At 34.9% G+C, this 21,894-nt stretch overlaps 1 protein-coding gene across 1 annotated transcript; it reads right to left on the reverse strand.

The window, feature by feature from the left end:
* Window positions 1-12,838: 12,838 nt before the first annotated feature.
* Window positions 12,839-21,462, reverse strand: LOC125653442 (complement C1q-like protein 2). The gene is made up of 3 exons (XM_048882893.2): window positions 21,420-21,462; window positions 15,892-15,951; window positions 12,839-13,282 (listed from the first exon to the last, which is right to left on the reverse strand). The coding sequence occupies exons 2-3, from the start codon at window positions 15,941-15,943 to the stop codon at window positions 12,882-12,884; spliced, it is 453 nt and encodes a 150-aa protein (XP_048738850.1). The 5' UTR covers window positions 15,944-15,951; window positions 21,420-21,462; the 3' UTR covers window positions 12,839-12,881.
* Between the last annotated feature and the right edge of the window lie 432 nt (window positions 21,463-21,894).

A 21,894-nucleotide genomic window follows, 5' to 3' on the forward strand; every position in this document is an offset into this window, starting at 1 on the left:
AGCTTCTCACATGGAGCCAGGGAGGTGAGAGTGCTGAATCCCCTTATTAGGATAGGCGTTATTTAAGAATAATAATAGGTGGTATAAAAACGCGCGCAAGGCGAAAAGTCGTCAGAATTCCTTCCCTAAATTCTGACGAAGTCTTGCTGTTTTTAGGTAAGAAGAAGTTGTGTGATTTTGTAGTTTTTAAGATTAACTTGTTGAATCTGCTAAGATAATAGATTCTTTTATTGATTATTTATTTGTTGATGTTTAAGCTTTACTTTAATATTTGTAAATATAAAATTGTATTTATTAAATGTGTGTGTGTTAAACATGACGAATTCCTTCGCTAAATTCTGACAAAGTCTTGCTGATTTTAGATGCTGAGGACGCTATACACCAAAGTTAACGGGTAGACTTTTCGCATTTGAATTGAGATTGGTTCAGTAGTTATCGCTAAATAAATTAGTTGATAATCCATATGGGGAGACTGAACTTGTATTAATTCCTTTGAGCTAAGACCCTGTAACTATAAGGGATACTCCGAATACGGGGAAATCATAAAATCATAACAAAAGAGAAAGAATTGTTATGATAACTTAACAACGATGCTAATTGGATGGAAAAGTCGTTTGATTTATTAAGTTTAAAAAAAATCATCTGGAATTCCTTTGCACTAAGCAAACTACGCCCATTGAGGAAACTTTCGTCCAATTTTTCGTTTGATACATGCATCAAATAAAGATTTTTAAGTTTAATTTCTTACTTTACTTGATGAATAAACCTTGCATTCTTTATATGATAAAAGGTGAAGATAATGAGCGGTGATCAATATCATAACACCTATAGGCAATACAAAATAGAGAGATGGACAAACACGTACCCTTGGATGTACCAGAGGTACAGTACGGCCAACGCGGATCCCGTATTTTCTGCGCTCCTCCCCGCGGGATAGAGCTACCGCGGTATATCTCAGGTAACCCTGCATATCCCGCGCTCCCCCCGCGGTCCCGCTGTCCTCGCCGCGGTCTTACCTGTAGATGATTAATGCCATCAACAAACGCGAGTTATCTCCCGTTAACGTAAAAATAAATACTGATCATCAACTGAAAACAGATCGTTTGTTCAGCAATACTACAAATAAATCAATTGCCATATACATGTGCATGCACCGTTTGTAAAAACACATTTTACAAAAACTTATCATGTTACCTTTATTGAACCATACATTCAATATAAGGGTAGATTACCATATACCAATGTCGGAAGATGACCATATACAAGTGCATATATATACGCTTTATCCGTAAATCGGCAAAGGTAACTTCACGAAAACTGATTATCCCTGTCAGTATCAATCACATATTTGTGGTTTCATAAATTGTTTTTCAGGAATTTAATTCTATACAATGTATTTGTACAAATATTTAAAAACAAAACATAACATAAATTTATATCAAAGTAGGGGAAAGAAAACCTTGCATCAGCAAATTCTAATCTTTATAAAATTTGAGAGAGAGAGAGAGAGAGAGAGAGAGAGAGAGAGAGAGAGAGAGAGAGAGTATTATTTAACATAGCTGACTGGACTGTGAAGAAACGGTCATGGGTATGTGTATATCTGTTACATAACACGCCCTGTCTGCTTCAACGCCTCAGACATCGATCGGCGCATGCTTTACCCGTGAAACAGCAAAAGTAACTTCACGAAAACTGATTATCCCTGTTAGTATCAATCACAGAGTGGTTGTTTCATAAATTATTTTTCAGGAATATAAGTCTATACATGTATTTGTACAAATATAAAAAAAAACATGTATCACGCAAATATTAAAGTAGGAAAAGGAAAGCCTAGCATCATTATTTGAGAGGGGGGGGGGGAGATAAAACGTGTAAAGTGAGGACAATTTTTAACGATTTGACAAAAATCTGCCCAAATTACGTCTCCATAAACGTGACCCGCAGCATAAGAAAGATGTAGATACAAAATGTTAGATTAGAGGGGACAAGTGGTGTGAGGATATGTTCTAATTAATATTCTCTCAAAACCATTTTTTTCCCAATTCGAAAGAGAGTATTAGTTAGGTGTCCCTATAGCTATATAAACACAGTACATATTTGCCTTTACATCAACATGCGTGTAATCTCTTCTAGACATTGTGAAGACGTCCTAACTTAATAGGTTTCATAGTGTTGAGAACGTCTCGGGTATGTGTATATCTGTTACATAACACTTCCTGTCTGCTTCAACGCCCCAGACCTCGATCAGCGCACGCTCTACCCGTGAATCTGCTAAGACAACATTAGACTAGCCACACAAACACCGCTTGGTAATCAATACAAATAAAGCATCAATCTAATTAAGTTGGATCCAAATTCTCAAATTTTAATTAAATTTTTGGGGCTTTGAATATAAGAGAGAGAGAGAGGAAAAAACCGCAATGCATATTTTAATGGATATAATATAATACCAAAAAGTAGATAACAAGTAAAACGCAGTTTTGGGGTATACACCACCCCTGTCGTATATGTGTGGCCTTATTTTACAGCGTATATTAAATTTTGATTTAACATGCAATTAGAGAGTAATTTTGATGATACTGACATTCATATGTACCGTAATAAAAAGGAATTAGGAAGTTGTAAGCGAGGAAACCAGCACATGACGAAGGAATTAAAAACAAACACCCTAGTTTAATTACTGGTAAAATTTGTTGCGTATAGGTAATTGCAAGCTGATAAGTAGATCCCATGTCCTGGAGTAGAGACATTACAATTTTGACATCCTGTATTCGACGCGTTGAACATATACACACAGGGTCTTCTCCCCCGTGTGTTGTTTTAAGAACACGGTCAGCAGGGACCTAACAGGTGTACATATAAACGATGTTCGATTGAAATGAGAAAACAAAAATCTTTCTTTTAGCATAATATAAAATTTACATTTTTTTAATTCATAAAACATACAAAATAATATTTTGTTATTAATAAATTTTTGAACCAATTCTCGAAGTCTACACAAACGCCATTAAAACAGGCAGAACATATTAATCTTGCACTCGTATACGGTCATTTGTAGATCTATTTGTATTATTTTTTCACTGTAAAAAATATTAGGACACAGCTCCTAATCCTTATCATTAAATGTAGCATAAATAAAATGTTTTGTGTTGGGGGTTTTTTAGAATAAAAAAATCGGAGGTGTATTAAATATGCTAAATCCTAAGTATATCTGGTTTTAGTAGGTCCCTGATTTTCTTTTTCTTTTCTTTTTTCTTTTTTCTAAAATGATTTATTTAATATACCGGTATGTAATGCGAAATAGCTGGCCATAAGCAAGCCGTACTCATTTTCTGCCGACGAATAAAATAGCTATCGTACAGTTAGTTTGTCCCTGTTAGGAAAATAACGGTACTCCACACCGCGGCGGTGTAAATCTGCCCCGCGATGAAATCCCGCGGAGGGTTAGCGCGGGAAGGATTAACATACCGCGGGGGGAACGCGGTCTAATACGGGATCCACGATGGCCGTACTGTATACTCGGGTGTCTAGGAGGAGTAAGCGCCCCCTGTCGACCTATGAAACCTGTCATGAGCGCTCTATATTGATCAGGTAAACGAAATATGTAAATGCAAAAATTACCAGTGGAAAAAAATCAATTATCCAGTATATAAAACAATCGATGCTACAAGGTGCCCATTTTTGGAAAATTCCTCTCGCTTACGAAAATTTGAATCTGCACTTTATGACGTTACAACGACCCAGCAATGTTTCCAATGGCAAGTAAAACTTCAAATTACTCGCCCTTGATTACAGGTGGCGCACGATACGTTAACGTCCAAGGCGTTTCTAACCTCAATTTTAAGAGAGCGTCGGAAGGACACGTTTAGATTAGAAAGTTGTTGAATATTTAGTAACGATTACGGTTCGTGGTACCTCATGACATCACTATAGGTAAACAGTCCTTGCGATTTAATTTTTTATTACGCCCATAGGACAAGCGAGAGCATAAAAATTGGCAGCTCAAATAAATTTTACTACCCCAAATGCTAGCGGTACAATAATGATCAAAGGTTTCTACATTTTAATTAAATATAACGATTTGGAATGCAAGTTTAGGACAATAGTTCAAGCTCTCTTTCAGCTTCTAATTTACGTCTCTATTCATATGATATGATCGATATACTATGAGTAGGTTGCACTTAAAAGCACGACTGTATCCTGCGTAGGAATGGTTATGTGCACCAACCCTTACAATCTTCTCCCACGATTAAGGATTTAGAGTTTTGGATTAGAATTTAGTTGTCAATTTTCAGGCAATATTGTGAAGTCATCTTTTCTCCCCCCCCCCCCTTTTTTTTAGACAAAGCTACGTGCCTGACTCATTGTGGTTTTAATTTTAGGTGTTGTTTTTAAAACGCATTACTTCTGGAATTCTCTATATCAATTGCATAATAACGTCGATAGAACTAAACGTCAAATACGACTATAACACCCCCTCCCTCCCACCCCAACTCTACAATTTGACGAACTGTGCGTATAAAAAAAATATTATTTAAAATCGAAGGAACTTAAGCTTGTTTTGTCATAGATATAGTACAAACTGTTAAAACTCATTATGATGAAGAATTTGATTACATAAGCTTTACTATGTAATCTGTTTGTAAATACTATTTCTGTGAAGCTTAAGCCCGGAATGATAAGTGCGTCCTCAACTTCCGGTGTAAAAGGAGTAACTGCAAATTGTAGGCCATTAACATATTATTTTTGAAGGGGCACTTGTTTTGTGTTAACAATTTATTTCAAAATCTTCATTTGGTAACTCACATATGCTTCATGGACAGAAAAAAAGTATTTTCTTTCGAACTCCATTTTTTAGCGATTCTTGTTGGAAAATTAAGGTTGCAGCCCAAATTTGGAAAGGAAAAATAAATTCTGGTAAAAGAAAGTTTAGTTCTACATTAGTTTTGTATTTGGATATATTTGGACGTTTTATTTTTAAATTTATGTTTGATCAATGTCATATCTTGTATAAAGCAGTCATTTCCTATCATTTTCTGAATTCAACTTTTTAAAAATTCAGAAACATGAAGGATTTCTTATCTAAAATGTTATGTTGTCTTCATGTATATTGCCAATAATATATATCTTAGTTTTCGAATAGCTAAGTAAAGCCTAGCCTCATTTTTTATTGGGGTCCTCAAATATCCCATTTTCCCTTTGAAGTACAGAAGCCAATATTTAATATGTTGTTTGCATGTGTTTTCTGTTTTATGTTGCAATTAGTTAAGGTTTTGCCCATACATGGCTAGATTGACTAGACTACTTGTTTTTTTTTAAGCTTCATTTCTCGGGGAGCCTACCCCCGTCCCTGTTTGCACAACAAAAAGCTTACACTCTCTCATTAATCTTATGCACACCGGAAGTCAACAAGAGCATTGTAATGAAGTTCTTTTAGATTTTGTGTAGGCAATAGAGAAAAGAACTTCATTACATATGATGGCAGCGGTGGGATTTTGTGATAATTGGTTTAGAGAAAAGATATTTGGTAGAATATCGGTGGTTCAGAAAAAGTTCTATCAAATCAATCTAATTTTTGCAATTTTGATTTCAGTGCAATTTGAAAGTTTGGTTTATTGGGTTTTTTTCCTTTGCTGCTCTGGTGTGTAGTTGATAATATCATTGCCTCAGTGGGTTCAGGACGCTGTTTAAAAGGGTCAGGACTTAATTGTCAGTGTGTCTCGAGTTGTGGAAACATGCTACGGCAGTTGATAGAGAAGAAACAAGAGATGGAACTACAACGAATGGCCATGGAGAAAGATGCAGAAAAACAGAAACTGGACGTAGAAAGGGAAATGGAGGGAAAAAGGTTACAGGTAAAAATGAGAAAATTAGATCTTATCCTTGGACGAATTTGGCTCCACTTTTTTGGCACGCTGTTTTGGCTATATTTAGCTCTAACACTTCATTGTTATTTCGGATTTCAAACATTTCGGTTGAGCATCACTGAAGAGACATTATTTGTCGAAATGCGCATCTGGTGCATCCAAATTGGTACCGTATAAGTTTTACATTATGACCCCTGGGTCGAGGCCTCTGCTGGTGGACTGTTAGTCCCCGAGGGTCTCTACAGCCCAGTAGCTAAGTACTTCGTTACTAGCTTGAAAATACGGATGTATATTTAATTGCTGTTATAAAATTTTAAAAATTCATTTCAAAATTAAGGATTATCTTCCTCATGCATAGTTCTTATCCTTGGACGAATTTGGCTCCACTTTTTTTGGCACGCTGTTGTGGCTATATATAGCTCTAAAACTTCATAGTTATTTCGGATTTCAAACATTTCGGTTGAGCATCACTGAAGAGACATTATTTGTCGAAATGCGCATCTGGTGCATAAAAATTGGTACCGTATAAGTTTTACATCTACAGGAACAGGCAATGAAAGCCAAGGGTAAACCGGGTGATAGTGACACCAAAGAACAGAAGCATGAGGTAAAGTAACGGCAAACTACGGAATGATTTCAACTTCTCCATCGTCAACTTCCCATATTTATGTAGCAACGTTCCGTTATCACCTGCAATTGGTGTTTACATTTCTCAACTGATTCGATACGCAAAAGCTGGTTCTGCGTATGATCAGTTTTTAAATCTAAGCAGGCTACTGACAAACAAGTTGATGGTGCAAGAGTCTCGTTTAAAATCAGCATTTCGCAAATTCTATGACCGTTATATCGAACGAGTTTGCCAATACAACATATCACTGGGCCAAATGTTGTCTGACGTGTTTCATACGGATTGTTAGACCGTCTTGGTACACTGATGTTGACTACGGATACCTCCGTTTATGTGATCTGGATATAGGGCTAACGGCGGGTGTGACCGGTCGACAGGGGATTCTTACTCCTCCTAGACACCTGATCCCTCCTCTGGTATATCCAGGGCTCCGTGTTTGCCCAACTATCTATTTTGTATTGCTTATAGGAGTTGTGAAATTGATCACTATTCGTTATTTTCACCTTTCACCAGCATTCATTAATAATTCCGTGTCAGAGTAATTTTGATTTTGAAGTAGGGAGATGACTCTTGTCCTAACTAAAACGTTACCATTCCTTAAACCTCTGTGAACCATATATTGTAGATAGGACGGCATGTTCTAGAGAAATTTTAAGGCTGCATTAAAGATCGTAGCGGCTAGTATAGGGCTAAGTATGATTGCTGATTTGCAGCATCTATCATCTTTTTGTCCTTTTTAGGCGACAAGAAGCTAATATTATCATTGTGTTGTCTTTTCGCTATCTCGAGACGAAAAGTCATTACAAATCGTTTTGTTGTCTTTTCACCTCGAAATAACAACACACAAACAAATGTAAAATGACACAAATCAGTCACCATACCTATCCCCTAGGCTAGCCGCCTACGATCTAGAACACAGCCCAGGTATATTGTTGGTTTCTGTAATATACTGTTGTCATCTTGTTATGATTGATTACTTTTTACGCCCTGTTCAGAATTTTTCACACGTATTGAGACATCACCAGCTGTAGGTAAAGTACCACGAAATTAGACCTATGCCTAGTATCCAGGGCCGTAGTAGTGATGGTTCTTTTTCGTGCCAACTCCTGTCGCTACCGCGATTCAAATGATGTCATTGCACATTTTCTCAATGATCAGGTGAGCGTCTCTATTTTGATATGTGTTGTTTTAATCAAAGGTTACGAAGAATACACACATGGATGGATACTGTTTGTTTTTGAAAGACTCATATTGCTCCACCAGAATTATAGCGTGTTCATTGGAAAACCAGAAAAGACATTATAAAAAGCGTGGTCATCAGTTTTGTCTTTTTGATTCAGATTCTGTCACCTTTGTTTAACAACAGCTGTAGAAGCTGACTTGCATGTGGATGTGTATTAGTTTTAAAAACAAAATAGATGTCTTTTTGCTATGTTTAGCAACATTGACATGAAAATGATTACTTCGATGACTCATGGAGCTGCAAGGGATAATGTAGAAACTCTTCAGAGTCTACAACGTTCATAGCAAAAATACTGTTTACTCGGATTTACGCAGGTCTTAGTAATCTGAATTTCATTTTAATAGCATCATTGAAATATGTAAGATGTTTTAAAAAGGGTTTATTTTCTTCAATGAAGTTATTTTGTTAGGCGAGACCCTGGAAATAAAAGCACCTTCTTTCATATTGGTTTAACCTAAAACCAGACATTCTAATAATTCATTATTGTCCGATGAATGAAAATACTGAATAAAGGTTTACAGATGATTTTGGAAAAGTCAAAGTCACCTGCATGATATAAACTTCACAAATTCTTCTTGGGATCTTGGAACTATCAGAACCTATGCATATGTAACGTTATCAAAAACCCTAATTGTTTTAATTTTATTTGATGATAGCCGAGATCAACGACCGGTCCGAAATTCTACATCACATATCACACCGACGTGCATATTAATCCAAAAATTACGTATTCGTTAGTAACAATCAAAGTATTTCTTGTAGTAAATCAATGTATCATTATTTCCAAAGATAATCATAATCAATGCGCATGTGCATCAAAAGTTTTTAACCAATGTATCAAATATTTACGCTTATAATAAATCAGCGCACCAAAGTGTTACCATAGTAAATCATTGCATCAAGGTTTTTATCATGGTAAATAGAGGATATCTATATTGCGTGTTTTGATATTTGGTTTATTCAACGAGTTGACATGGTGTATTTATTCGAGAGGCTTGCCGAGCGATTCATGTATATTACAAAGGGCATTTTTATAAAAGAAATCATGGATGAAAAATGTTTTAGAAGGGATATACTTTATGATTAATAATGAATTTGCCATTCCAACAAAATATTATAAACAGCTATTGATCGAGCGAGTATTTATTTTTTTTATGTAGGCCTGACCCTTTGGTTAAAGGTTTGATGTCGCTGTCTTTCTAAAAAAAATACTTGTGTAACAACGATCATTGAAAATGGGCCTAATATTCTAATATAGCGTTATTAGAATGTTCAACATTTTACAATGAAAAGTAGAAGTGTTTGTGCATTTGTAATTTATTCACATGGTTTCTTTGAATATAAGGGCGTGAAAAAATCCTGAGGCACTTTAGTAAGTTAGTAAGTAAAGCTGTTGAGATTTATTACATTCAATATGGCTCCAACGAAAAGAGGTTGTACTTGTGAATGTTTAATACCGCAGCATGTCGAGGTACTTTCGATTAGGCCTGTCCAGTAAGCGGTTGATTCTTTATTGATGATAATAGTGTGGACATCACTTTGTTTTCTTATCATAATATTTTTGAGTAGGTATTGATCGAGTTGACATTTTTATGGCCGGTAACTTGCATCTTATATCAGTGGGGTCACTATCATTTTAATTTTGTTATAAAAGAAATTCTAGATAAGTACAGAAAAACAAGTCATATGCTTTATTTCATGCATTGATATGCATCAACACGGGAAATATGTCATCCAAGCGGGGACAGTGTCAAACGTTGTTCGGACCAGAAGCTAATGCTTATCTCACTTGCAATATACAGCACATGTATGAGATAAAGTCATATGTTTAACACCACTCTGATTCACCGCACAAGTACTCTGAAAGTTGAAATAAAAAAATATGCTAGAGTTCTTCATTGACAATATCTTCGTGGTCTTTGGTGATCAGGTCTTCCAACAGTTTCTTGGAATTCCCATGGGCACGAATTGTGCTCCTTTGTTAGCTGATCTGTTTCTATATTCATAGGAAACAGAATTTATTCAAAAACTTCAAAAAATATCTCGCTGTGGTCTTCAAATCGACATTTTGATATATCGATGACGTTTTGTCTATTCACAATCATAACTTTCATTCATCTGTCTTTTTGATATATCCCTGTGAGCTCGAAATAAAGAACGCCACAGAGTCGTCCACTTCTGCTTCATACTTAGATATTTCATTGAAAGTAGACATTAACGGCAAACTGACAACTCAACTTTGTGAAAAGCGGGGTGATTTTAGCTTCTCCCTCGTCAACTTTCCATATTTATGTAGCAATATTCCAGTATCACTTGCATATGGTGTTTATATATCTCAACTGATTTGATATGCAAGAACTCCATCTGTATATAATCAGTTTTTAACTCGAGGTAAGCTACTGACAAACAAATTGATGGTACAGGGGTTTCAACAGTCTCGATAGAAATCATAATTTCGCAAATTCGATGGTTGTTATAACGATCTAGTTCATCAATAGAACCTATCATTAGGTCAAATGCAAGGTGAAGATAACGAACAGTGATCAATCTCATAACTCCTACAAGCAATACAAAATAGATAGTTGGGCAAACACGGACCCCTGGACACACCAGAGGTGGGATGAGGTGCCTAGGAGGAGTAAGCATCCCCTGTTGACCGGTCACACCCACCGTGAGCCCCATATCCTGATCAGGTAAACGGAGTTATCCGCAGTCAAAATCAGTGTGCCAAGAACGGCTTAACAATCGGTATGAAACACTTCAGACAGCATTTGACCCAATGCGAGGTTGTATTGACGAACTAGATCGTTATAACGACCATATAATTTGCGAAATGCTGACAAATTGTTAGGCCATTGTTGGCACACTGATTTTGACTACGGATAACTCCGTTTACCTGATCATGATATAGGGCTCACGGCGGATCTAATCGGTCGACAGGGGATTCTTACTCCTCCTAGGCACCTGATCCCACCTCTGGTGTGTCCAGGGGTCCGTGTTTGCCAACTATTTAGATATATGAATTCAACTCTGGGACTCCGTATCTAATAACAAAAACTCTAGAAACTCTATTCCACATGTATGTACATATCATAAGGGCATGAAAAAAATGCAGTATATGATAAGTATAATATCACATGCCAAAATCCTTGTACTATATCATATCAGCCCTCAAGTATTCGGCCCTCAGGGTGATATGACATATGACATGGATTTTAACATGTTAAATTGAGGCAGGTTACTGACAAATAAGTTGATCTTAGTGGGATTTCAACAGTCTCATTTCGCAAATTCTATGGTCGTTATGATATAATTTGCAAATATGTCCTCTCATTAGGTTCAATGCTGTCTGGCCTGATCCATACCAATTGTTAGATCCTTTATTATATATTGATTTCAATTACGTCAAATGCTGTCTGACTTGTTTCAAACCAATTGTTATGCCGTTCTTGGCACACTGATTTTGACTACGGATAACTCTGTTAGCCCGATCAAGATGTTGGGCTAAGAGTGGATGTACCTAGTACACAGGGGATGCTTACTACTCTTCGACACCTGATTCTACCTTTGGTGTGTCAAGGGGTCCGTGTTTCCCCTACTCTCAATCTTGCATTTTTTACATACTTGATGAGAATGATCACTTTTCTCCTCGCTTTTTCATTTGATATTAGTATAACCAACAATTTGATATTTCAGATATGCAGTATATGATACATATATTATTATACCTCAGTATGAGAAATCCATGCAACGCATAATCTGATTGGTCTAGACGGTCACGTGCCAGGGATGACAAAACTTCATATCTCCCTCTCAAACATCATATCTCCCTATCATATTTACCCCTTGGGCAGCCTCGTGCAATTTTCATAAATTTAACGTCAAGGTAGACGTCACAATAAGTCATTCTACTTTCATAGTTGTATGACAGAAATATACGGGTGTCTGATAGACAGTTTAAGCGCATAGTTTTAGTGGATACAAAATCAAGCAAGTAAATTAGCATTTAAGGAGAATGGAAATACAAAAGCTGGTTATCATATCACTGTATTTCGTTGTCTGTACCCTCTACCGTAATACGTTGACGGATCGGTGTTACCTTTAGGGCGATCTCAGCTACATACAATGTATAGATGAGCGGACTCCAATTTCAAATGCACTTTTGTATTCTTTTTTTTTTCGGTATAATAAACAATTTATTACATGAATGTTCGGGAGATAGAAAGATTTATTCACCCCCCAAAAATTCATATTCCCCTAGGGCGTTGCCCTCAGGGAATATGATTTTTCTTGAATGAATAAATATACATATCTCCCTCACTATAATGCAATAAATGTATAATATTAAATGTTAAAATCCATGTCATATTTCATATCAGCCCTCGGGCCCCATTTAAAATCATCGGGTCTTCGGCCCTCAGGATTTTACACATATAGTAGTGGCGTTTTTTTTACGTTTTGAACATAGTTGTTTGATGTAGTCGTGCAACGAAAGTTTCAAAAATGTTCATAATCCAATGTTTTGTGTCCCCATTTATGTCTTCTGTTAGATCGATTTGATTCAAAAAGAAAACTTTTCATTAAGGGCGAAGTCTTCATGAAAGGTGAAGATAACGAACAGTGATCAATCTCATAACTCTTATAACCAATACAAAATAGAGAGTTGGACATAAATTCAAATATGTAATGCAACTCTACTTTTAAAAACATTGTGTTTCCTGTTTGAATCCGTTCAGAAGTTGCATATTTCATGTTTCTCGCGTACTTGAAAATTAGCTAATATATTCTAACATGGATTTTGGAAAGCATGTTTCTATGTAATGCCAGACGTAGAATGTCTTTAAGAGTGACCAATTCACGTGAACTGCTATTTTAAAATAATATAAAAAATTATTGGAAGTATGTGATATAAACGAAACGCTTATGACTCTGGTGATCTAAAACCAGAACCATTTCTGACTTAGCAGTAGTTATTTGACTGTGAATCAGTTGGAACGTTAAGTTCAATTGTGATACCATCATATCATGGAAATTATTCAACGCAAATCTGAGTAAATTATGAATATTTGAATTTTCCATAACTATGTTCAACACCATAGGTTTCCTTCCTTTACAATATCCTTCATTTATTATAGACACAGGTTTACAGTTCATTTATCAGAACACCAGAAAACACATTATACACTTTACCATCATGGATCTTTGCTGCAACATTATTATTGTTCCGCATCCATATTTTGTCGCCTTTGTTTAGTAATAAGTGTAAGGTCTGACTGGATTGTGGATAGGTTTTGGCTGCAGAAAACACCACGGATAATCTGATACCATTCTTCATTATTCCTAGATGAACATGATTCTTTGGGAGACTCATCAAGCTACAGGAGAAGCTGTAGAGACCGTTATAGGGGGCAGTAAAAACGCCGGTTGTTGGTTGATAGGCTCCTCCCCAATTTGTCAACACGTGATCATACTTCACCACAGCATAAGCGGCCACTGTTGTGTCTTTGGACAGAAGGGCTGTGAAAGCAACACTCGGTCCTCTCTCTGTTAAACATGAATTACATTTTAGTACTTCGTGCATTTTCTGAATATCTTTTTAAAAATTGTTCATGTTCTAAAATTTCCAAAGGGTGAAAATTTGCAATTTGCCACTAGCAATATGCAGTTTTTATTGCATACCACTTTATATTATCATACCTAAGCTAAATATATCTAATGTTATAACGATTTAGTTTGCAAATACAACCTATCATTTGGTCAGATCTGTTTGACGTGTTTCATACCGATTGTTAGACCGTTCTTGGCACACTGATTTTAACTACAGATAACTCCGTTTATCTGATCAAGATCTAGGGCACACGACGGGTGTGACCGGTCGACAGGGGATGCTTACTCCTCCTATGTGTATCCAGGGAACAGTGTTTACCAACTCTATTTTTAATTGCTTATTGAGGTTATCAGATTGATCACTCTTCGTTATCTTCACCTTTCATCTAATGTCTAGTTCAAGTATTCCAATTATTATTCTTATCAGTTATTCAAATATCATTAAGACTTTCTGCTTTCTCTTTTTCAAAATGCGTAACTCAAACGTCTGTTCATTTAAAATTATTATGTGAAAAAATTCTCATAACGACAATCAATACGGAAGTTCCGAGTTCCCCAAGAATTATTTCCCTTTATCAAACTCTTCCGTAAATTATGACGTAAAATATGATGACAGTGTGTGCATTTGCTAATTACTATCGTTGTATTATTTCTTAAAAGATGATATCCAGAGTTTCTGAGACCATCCTATCTCAGGGGAAAGGCAACTTTAGTGAGTTTATGAGTATCGGATAACAGAATGGCTCAAACAAATACTGTTAATTGCCTTCTTTCTATGATAAAAGCGACACTCGTGTAGAAGAGGAAACGAATAATGATTTAAAAACCAATTTGACGATCTTATTCAAACAAATCATGCTTGATATGGCCAGAATGTACATACCAGTGATTGATTTAAACAAAAGTTACGCTTTTATTACATTAATCGTACGTAATCGTTATGTACAATGCCAGTCTACGATATAATGTGTGCATTGTGTACCCACCATACGTCATAAAATGCGAAAGAGATCCACAAAGAAATAATGTTTGTGTAACTCGGAACTTGCGTATTGTAGCATAACAAGGCTGATGTGACCATGTACTTAATATCCTATGCCAACTACCGTCAGCAGATACTAGTAATATAAGATTAAGTCAATGTATTTGATCAAAGAAGGGAAACAATATTCTAGTGATTTACATGAAATCATAATCAATTCATCTTTATACTTTGAAATTTGTATTTGATCCAAACCTTCACAAAAATTTTTAAAGAGGTATTTTGCTGTATCCAGTAAATGATTTACCGAATCCCTATCTCTGTTCCTTGGAGATATATCAACTGCTTTGAATGAGATACTTCAAACGTATTCTATCACAATATATACAAGCAGTGATGTGAATCCAATGTGGATTCTCTAACATTCCAAAGAACTTTTCAAAACTTTTAAATCACAAAGTTTTTCCCTAATGAAGAGCATCAAAACGTATGGTTTTCAACACTTTACACGATCATTCCTCACAATAAATCAAAGACTATCTTTTTAACATCTTAAATATTGCTCTTTCAATAAAAATGGAACAGATAAAGGTTCATATTGTGATAATCATTAATAAAATTTCTTTCTTAGACATCATTTTCATTCTACACGTAAGTACTCTCAAGTTGATATAAAAACGAGGCAGGAGTGGTTCATTGACAATATCTACGTCGTCTTTGGAGATCAAATCTTTAAACAGTCCGTTAGAATTCCCATTGACACGAATTGTGCTCATTTATTAGCCATTTTGTTAACATTCTATGAGGCAGAATTCATTCAAAACCTTCTACAAGAGAAGAAAAAATGTCTTGCTGTGGTCTGGCGTGTTTAAATATATCGACGTTTTACCTATTCACAATGTCTATTTCTATTAATATGTTGATGTGATATATCCCTATGAACTCGAAATAAAAGACACCAAAGATTCTTTTCGATATCCCATTCATATTTTGATATCTCATTGAACACATATGTTCATGACAAACTGACAACTCAACTTTATGACTACTTCAGCTTCTCCATCGCCAACTTCGAATATTGATGCAACAATATTCTATTATCACTTGCATGTGTTGTTTATGTCTCTCAACTGATTAGATACATGAGAACATGTTCTATGGTCAATTTTTGATCAAGGCAAGTTACTGTCAAATAAGTTAATGTTAGGGGGTTTCAAAAGTCTTGTGTGACGTCAGAATTTTGCAAATTAATGCTCTTGTTTGAAAATACAACCTGTTGTTAGGTCGAATGTTGGCTGACGTATTCCATACCAATTGTTAGACTGTTTTTAAGATACTCGGTTTAACTGCGGATTACCCCGTTTACATCATCAGGATGTAGGGCTCACGGCGGGTTTGACCGGAAAAGGGGATGATTACACCGCTTAGGCACCTGATCTTATCTCTGGTGTGTCCCGGGATTAGTACTACCCATGCACTGCAAGTTCAGTGGCTATTTTTTTCATCTTCGTTTTGCTTTTTATTCCTTCAATTACAAAAATAAGAAGATTGTAATCATACTTACGACAACCAGAAACGAGTCCCAGTACAGCAAGAAAAACAACACACTTCATCATGTTTTTTTCTGAAAAAGATATATCAAAACAATTATATATATCTCTTATATTAGCGCCAAAATTTGCAATATCTTCAGATCAGTTCACATTTTCATTAATGCAGTCAAAATAGTGAGTGTTAGATTAGATTTCAGGATCTCTATTGTCACCTTCACATTCGTCAAACTTATTTTCAAATCAATCGTCATTATGATCACATATTACTAATCTCCAAAAAAAGAAACCAATGTATGATATTGTACACGATATATCATATTGTACACAAAATCACATTGTAAACCATACCCAGCTGACGTATTTTTATTCATCATATTTTCACAAATAGTTCTCAAATGCTTTCTTCATTGTCTACCGATTTCACACAAAAATACACAGAATCATTAACTTATGCATATATCATCTATTTTACTGCGTTTATCAGAACTTCATTTTAAAATCATCAATGAATTGTGTATGCTGTTTGTAACATGTTACATAATATACAATGGTGGGTATCTTCTAGGGGAGAATATGAGTTAGGGGGATATGATGATGAGATGAAAGTAGTCAGATTCATCTAAAAATCATTTTATCATAGAAAGGTGGTTTCTTCTGTTTGAAAAATGACAAATTATATATATATGTCAATGAGTTGTTTCTATGGAAACAACCCCTGAACCCAACAATGTTGCAAAAAACACCAAAGGCTAAAATTTAGCAGTTGTAGATCCAAAAATATGTACAACAAACAAACAGGTTGTAAAATGAATATATTTAAGGACCATGATACAAAGAGTATATGTGATGTGGAAATATTTTAAATGGAACACAAAAACAAATTACCCAAAATCCAGTCCGAATTTCCTCAGCGCCTCTAAAAATATCTTTTTGAGGATAGAGTTTTCTAGGAAAATGGCTAAAACATTTACTGAATGTAATTGGATTTTAACTATTTTGCTATGATCTAATGACGGCATCCATGGCTACAGGACTAACCACAACTATTGGCATATTAATGAATTGGATAAAAAGATATGATGATCTGAAGGTCATCAGAGGTCATTGAAAATTGCTACAAACAGAAATTGGACCGATTATTCTTTCTCTACAACACATTTTTTGAAAACATCAAACACAACGTTTAAATATTATGCTCTTAAAAGTAATTAATTTGTGAAAATGATTTAGTTGGTATCAAACGGATTCAATTTGGAAACCAAACGGTCTTAATTTCCTCTGTCTTTTTGCGTTTGAGAGTTAATTGTTAAGATAAACGCCAAAAAATTGTATCCTGTATGAATGTATATAGATTTTTTTGAAATTTCATTTTAAAAATACATAAAGGTACCGAACCAAATAAAAAAAACTTATAGATATCACTGACCAACCTAAATATACTGATCTCATTAAAACTTTAATACTTTAGAGATTATTTAACGACTATAATCAAATTTTTGGCTCGGATTGTTTTGAATGTAAAACTTATACGGTACCAATTTTGATGCACCAGATGCGCATTTCGACAAATAATGTCTCTTCAGTGATGCTCAACCGAAATGTTTGAAATCCGAAATAATTATGAAGTTTTAGAGCTAAATATAGCCAAAAACAGCGTGCCAAAAAAGTGGAGCTAAATTCGTCCAAGGATAAGAGCTATGCATGAGGGAGATAATCCTTAATTTTGAAATGAATTTCTAAATTTTATAACAGCAATTAAATATACATCCGTATATACAGCCTCATTTTGCTTCGAAAAAATAATTCAATCAATCAATAATCTGACATCCGATATTGATACAGTTGCGCCTTAGTATTTAATAATCTAAGATAGTCTTGTGCCATTAGTTGTAACTGAATCAGTGTAATTTATTTTAGTAAAAGTATCAACTGTGAAAAAAATAAATAATAAAATTGACATGAATCAACGGATGATCGACACATTCTAATTGGATCATTAGTGATTTAACTAGATACTCACTTAAATAAATTACATAACGTAGATCTACATAACTATGTACCACTCTAAACTGCAAATATTGTTTACATGCATGTATAAATTATTTGATTGTTATTGATTCTAACTATTCTTAAGTTTCAACCAATATTCTGGGGAAATTAAAAACCTTTCGAAAAGGGAAGGGGTGTAACAAGGTGGGTGCACTAAACATTTTCATAAAACTTTTAATGAATTTGGAGAAACTGATCAGTGATCAATCTCATAACTCCTATAAGGAATATAAAATAGATAGTTGGGCAAACACGGACTCCTGGACACACCAGAGGGGGGATCAGGTGCCTAGAAGGAGGGAGGGGTTAGTGCTTCATCTCCTCTAGATCCCCATCTTTATTGTTTTAAAAAATTACACAAGAATTATAATCAAATGTTTGGTTTGGTTTTCTTTTTACGCAATCTGGGGAGGGGTGGGATCGGGTCTATGTGAATATGGAATTTGAGTAACAAATATGCCTGTTTTAAAGAAGAAGAGAGGCAGTCTGGAACACGCGTTCAAGTCTCCCCCCCCCCCACCTCACCCCGATCTGCAAATGAAAATTAGATTTGGTATAATGCATGTACTATGTTAGATTTAAAGCATACAATCATTATTTGATGAGAGCAGATACAGGATGATAAGTAAGTTTTGATTTTGCCGATTCCGCATTTCCTCTGTTTTATGTCATAGACACGTATCGGCCGATCTTATTTTAAATCCAAACATCTAACATTATATGATTTTGATTCAAATAAGCAATTAAACTTACGTACATTTCATTTATTTTTGCCCCAAAAAATGCATGCATGCACAATTCATTTGGAGCCATTTTCTTTGATGAGTAAATCGATCGGTAATAAATTCCACCATGCATATGCAGAAATCAGTGCTAAATAATTCGTAGCCTGCTTTGTATTTTTCTACTTATTATAGTACTTGAGGTTGCATGTATCATAAATGAACCAATGAATTGCATTAAATAATTCACAACACTCAGACAGTATATACATGTTTTTCCCTAAAATATCTCTAGCAAATTTATCGTTATTTCGGACTTCAAACATTTCGGTTGAGCATCACTGAAGAGACATTATTTGTCGAAATGCGCATCTGGTGCATCAAAATTGGTACCGTATAAGTTTTACATGTACAGGTAGAGGTATATACGTAAGCGGTACCACATGTACCTATATGCCGACAAAATGTTTAGTCCTCGGGTAAAGATATTTTTCAATTATTTTCATTATTTACGAAATATCGGAATATAATACAAAATATTTATTATTACTCCGGCATGATGATAATTTTGCAAAATTTTTAGCACCAAGTTTATTGTCGTTCAATTTGGCTACATCTTTAAAATTGTGCAGAGATTCTGTTCGACTTGTTGCGATTCCGTGTTACATTTCTATTTTGAACAGATTACACAGGTCTAGAGGTATATAATAACATGTAGTACCGTGACATATGTCAAACTCTATCTACTGTCAACGTAAACAATGTAGACATGGAGTCGAAAATCACCCGCTTGTGTCGTTACATGTACCTCATATTTGCTAAAACACGTCATAACGGAATTTACACAAAATTATTTAATCACAATAAGGCCCCAGCTGTTATGATTTATGGTTTTGTATTTCGAAAATATGACTTTGGTTAAAGTCATAATCAATGTATGTTACGACAACCAAGACCTAAGTACGTTAGTTCGAGTTGCGCAGTGACTTTAAACATGTCACAATAATATTCCCCTTAAAGCTTACATATTAGAAAAATATACTATTGTTACATCTAAAGGGTTCGCATGGTATAAAAGGGGATCATTTTTCCTACCCTTCACTTCTCATCAGTGTTTCCGATTTATTTGTGCAGATAGTCTCGACAGGTAACACGTACATGTACATATCCGATACTAACGTAAGGAGTGCATGTATCGACAACCAATGAATTGACGTTTGATAACACCACGCACTGCTCACAATTACAAAAATATATATCATACATTAGTAAAGAATTTTAAAAGTTTTGGATATATAACGTTAGAATAAAAAGCTTTTCTATGGCTGATGTGACTGGTCAACAGGGGATACTTACTCCTTCTAGATACCTAACCGCACTATTGTTGTGTGCATGGGTCCGTGTTTGTCCCACTCTTAATTTTGTATTCTTTATTGCAATTTATTAGATTGATCATTGTTCGCTAACTTCATTTATTCATACATTTTTCCTGTTTCTTTATGAAATGCAGATATTTTTCTTCTTTAATTATTTCATATTTTTTGTTTAACAGACTGGTTTTTCTAACACAAATTAGCTTTTGGCAGAAGATGTGAAAATGTGCACGGGCAAATACACATCGAGCGTAAACACCACAATGGCCGGAGAAAGAAAAATCACTTTGAGAATTGTTGATGATTGTTCTGAATATAATAATTAGAAACGTACTTCTCATTTGCTGAATATCAATTCAAATAAAAGATTAATTTAACATTATATGGTTGTTATAACCATGAAATTGTTAGGTCGATCTGCACACACTGATTTTGACTACGTATTACTCCGTTTACATGATTAAGATATATGTCCAACAAGGGTTTCGATCGGTCGACAGGGGATGGTTACTCCTCCTTATCACCTAATCCCGCCTCTGATATGTAAAGGGTCTGTGTTTGCTGAAATCTTATTTTTGAATTCCTTATAGGAGTTATGAGATTGATTACCCTTCGTTATCATCACCTTTTCAGGAATCTCTCAATTAATTTACCTTCAACAAGTTATTTTCTTACGTTTTAATTGAGAAATTAAGTAAATAAGATTAGCTGAAAACACAAGAAATGCAGAGAGGTAAATTACAAACAATTTCAAAAATCCCAAGTTCCCTCTTCATTTTACTAATGTTTGATATTTTTGTAATTATCTCAATAAGCAGACAAACAATGTATATATCATTAGGAATCATGTTTGAAACAGCACCTTTATCGTGTCGTTTTGTTTTGGCCCACAACCAGTTTTCACACCTGCTGCACGGAGAACAATAACCACAGCCCTCATAAGCGCTTCTCAGTACAATGTACCGTTGATATTTTTTCTGAGTACTTATCAGTAAATAGCAAAACTCAGAGTAAATATCAGAATTTCTCAGTACTTGATAGAAATCACCAGTGCAGCAGTAAAATTATCAGTAATTATCAGAACCTATCGGTATCGACAGCAGAATCGCAGTAATTATCAGAACTTCTCAGTACCGACAGCACAATCGCACAAATTATTAGCATTTATCAAGAAGCAATGTCACTCAATACGTTTTTCTTTGAATAGGGTTGACTAAAATAATCATGATGCCTCCGATTGTTCTCTTAGAATTTGATATTTGCAAGAGCTCATAATTATGATTTTCATACTCAGAAGCCAACATCATTAAAACTTTTCGAAGACATTTCTACATAAAATATTGTATTAAATACATTGTTTTACGAATGCTACGGTTTATTTATAGTCGTACTTACCACCACGGCTTCACGGTACTGTAAAGTAAGGTTGAGAATATATCAGAATACCTACATATTATATACCATTCCATCACCACATCTGGTGATGAATTACATACATAATATCGATACTTAATTTTGTTTATGCGGCTCCAGTATCAGTTACATTTGTAAAGAACAAATGTTAACATCAAAAACCCAGATATTCAAATTTATAAAACTACATTTCAAATATAATGGATCCCGTTATGATCAGAATGCCCACATATTATTTTAATAATTGATGGTATCGCCATCTGGTTCCAAACTCCTTTGATGTTATCGATATTTGATTTCATGTATGCCTCATCAGAATGAGTTACATTTGTAAAGAATAATTTGTAGCAACAAGCTAGGAGATATTGAAGTTTATAAACTGCATTTTTAAAATGTTGCTTATTATTATAGATTAGAATACCTCTATATTTCCTATCATCCCACATCCAAATCTGGT

This window comes from Ostrea edulis, chromosome 7, assembly GCF_947568905.1.
Source record: "Ostrea edulis chromosome 7, xbOstEdul1.1, whole genome shotgun sequence".
NCBI classification, from domain to species: Eukaryota; Metazoa; Mollusca; class Bivalvia; order Ostreida; family Ostreidae; genus Ostrea; species Ostrea edulis.

Coding starts and splice junctions, on each gene's coding strand:
- LOC125653442 (XM_048882893.2), bottom strand. CDS start 15,943: ATGATGAAGTGTGTTGTTTTTCTTGCTGTACTGGGACTCGTTTCTGGT. Junction 13,283..15,891: donor GGGACTCGTTTCTGGTTGTC/GTAAGTATGATT, acceptor CATGTTTAACAG/AGAGAGGACCGAGTGTTGCT.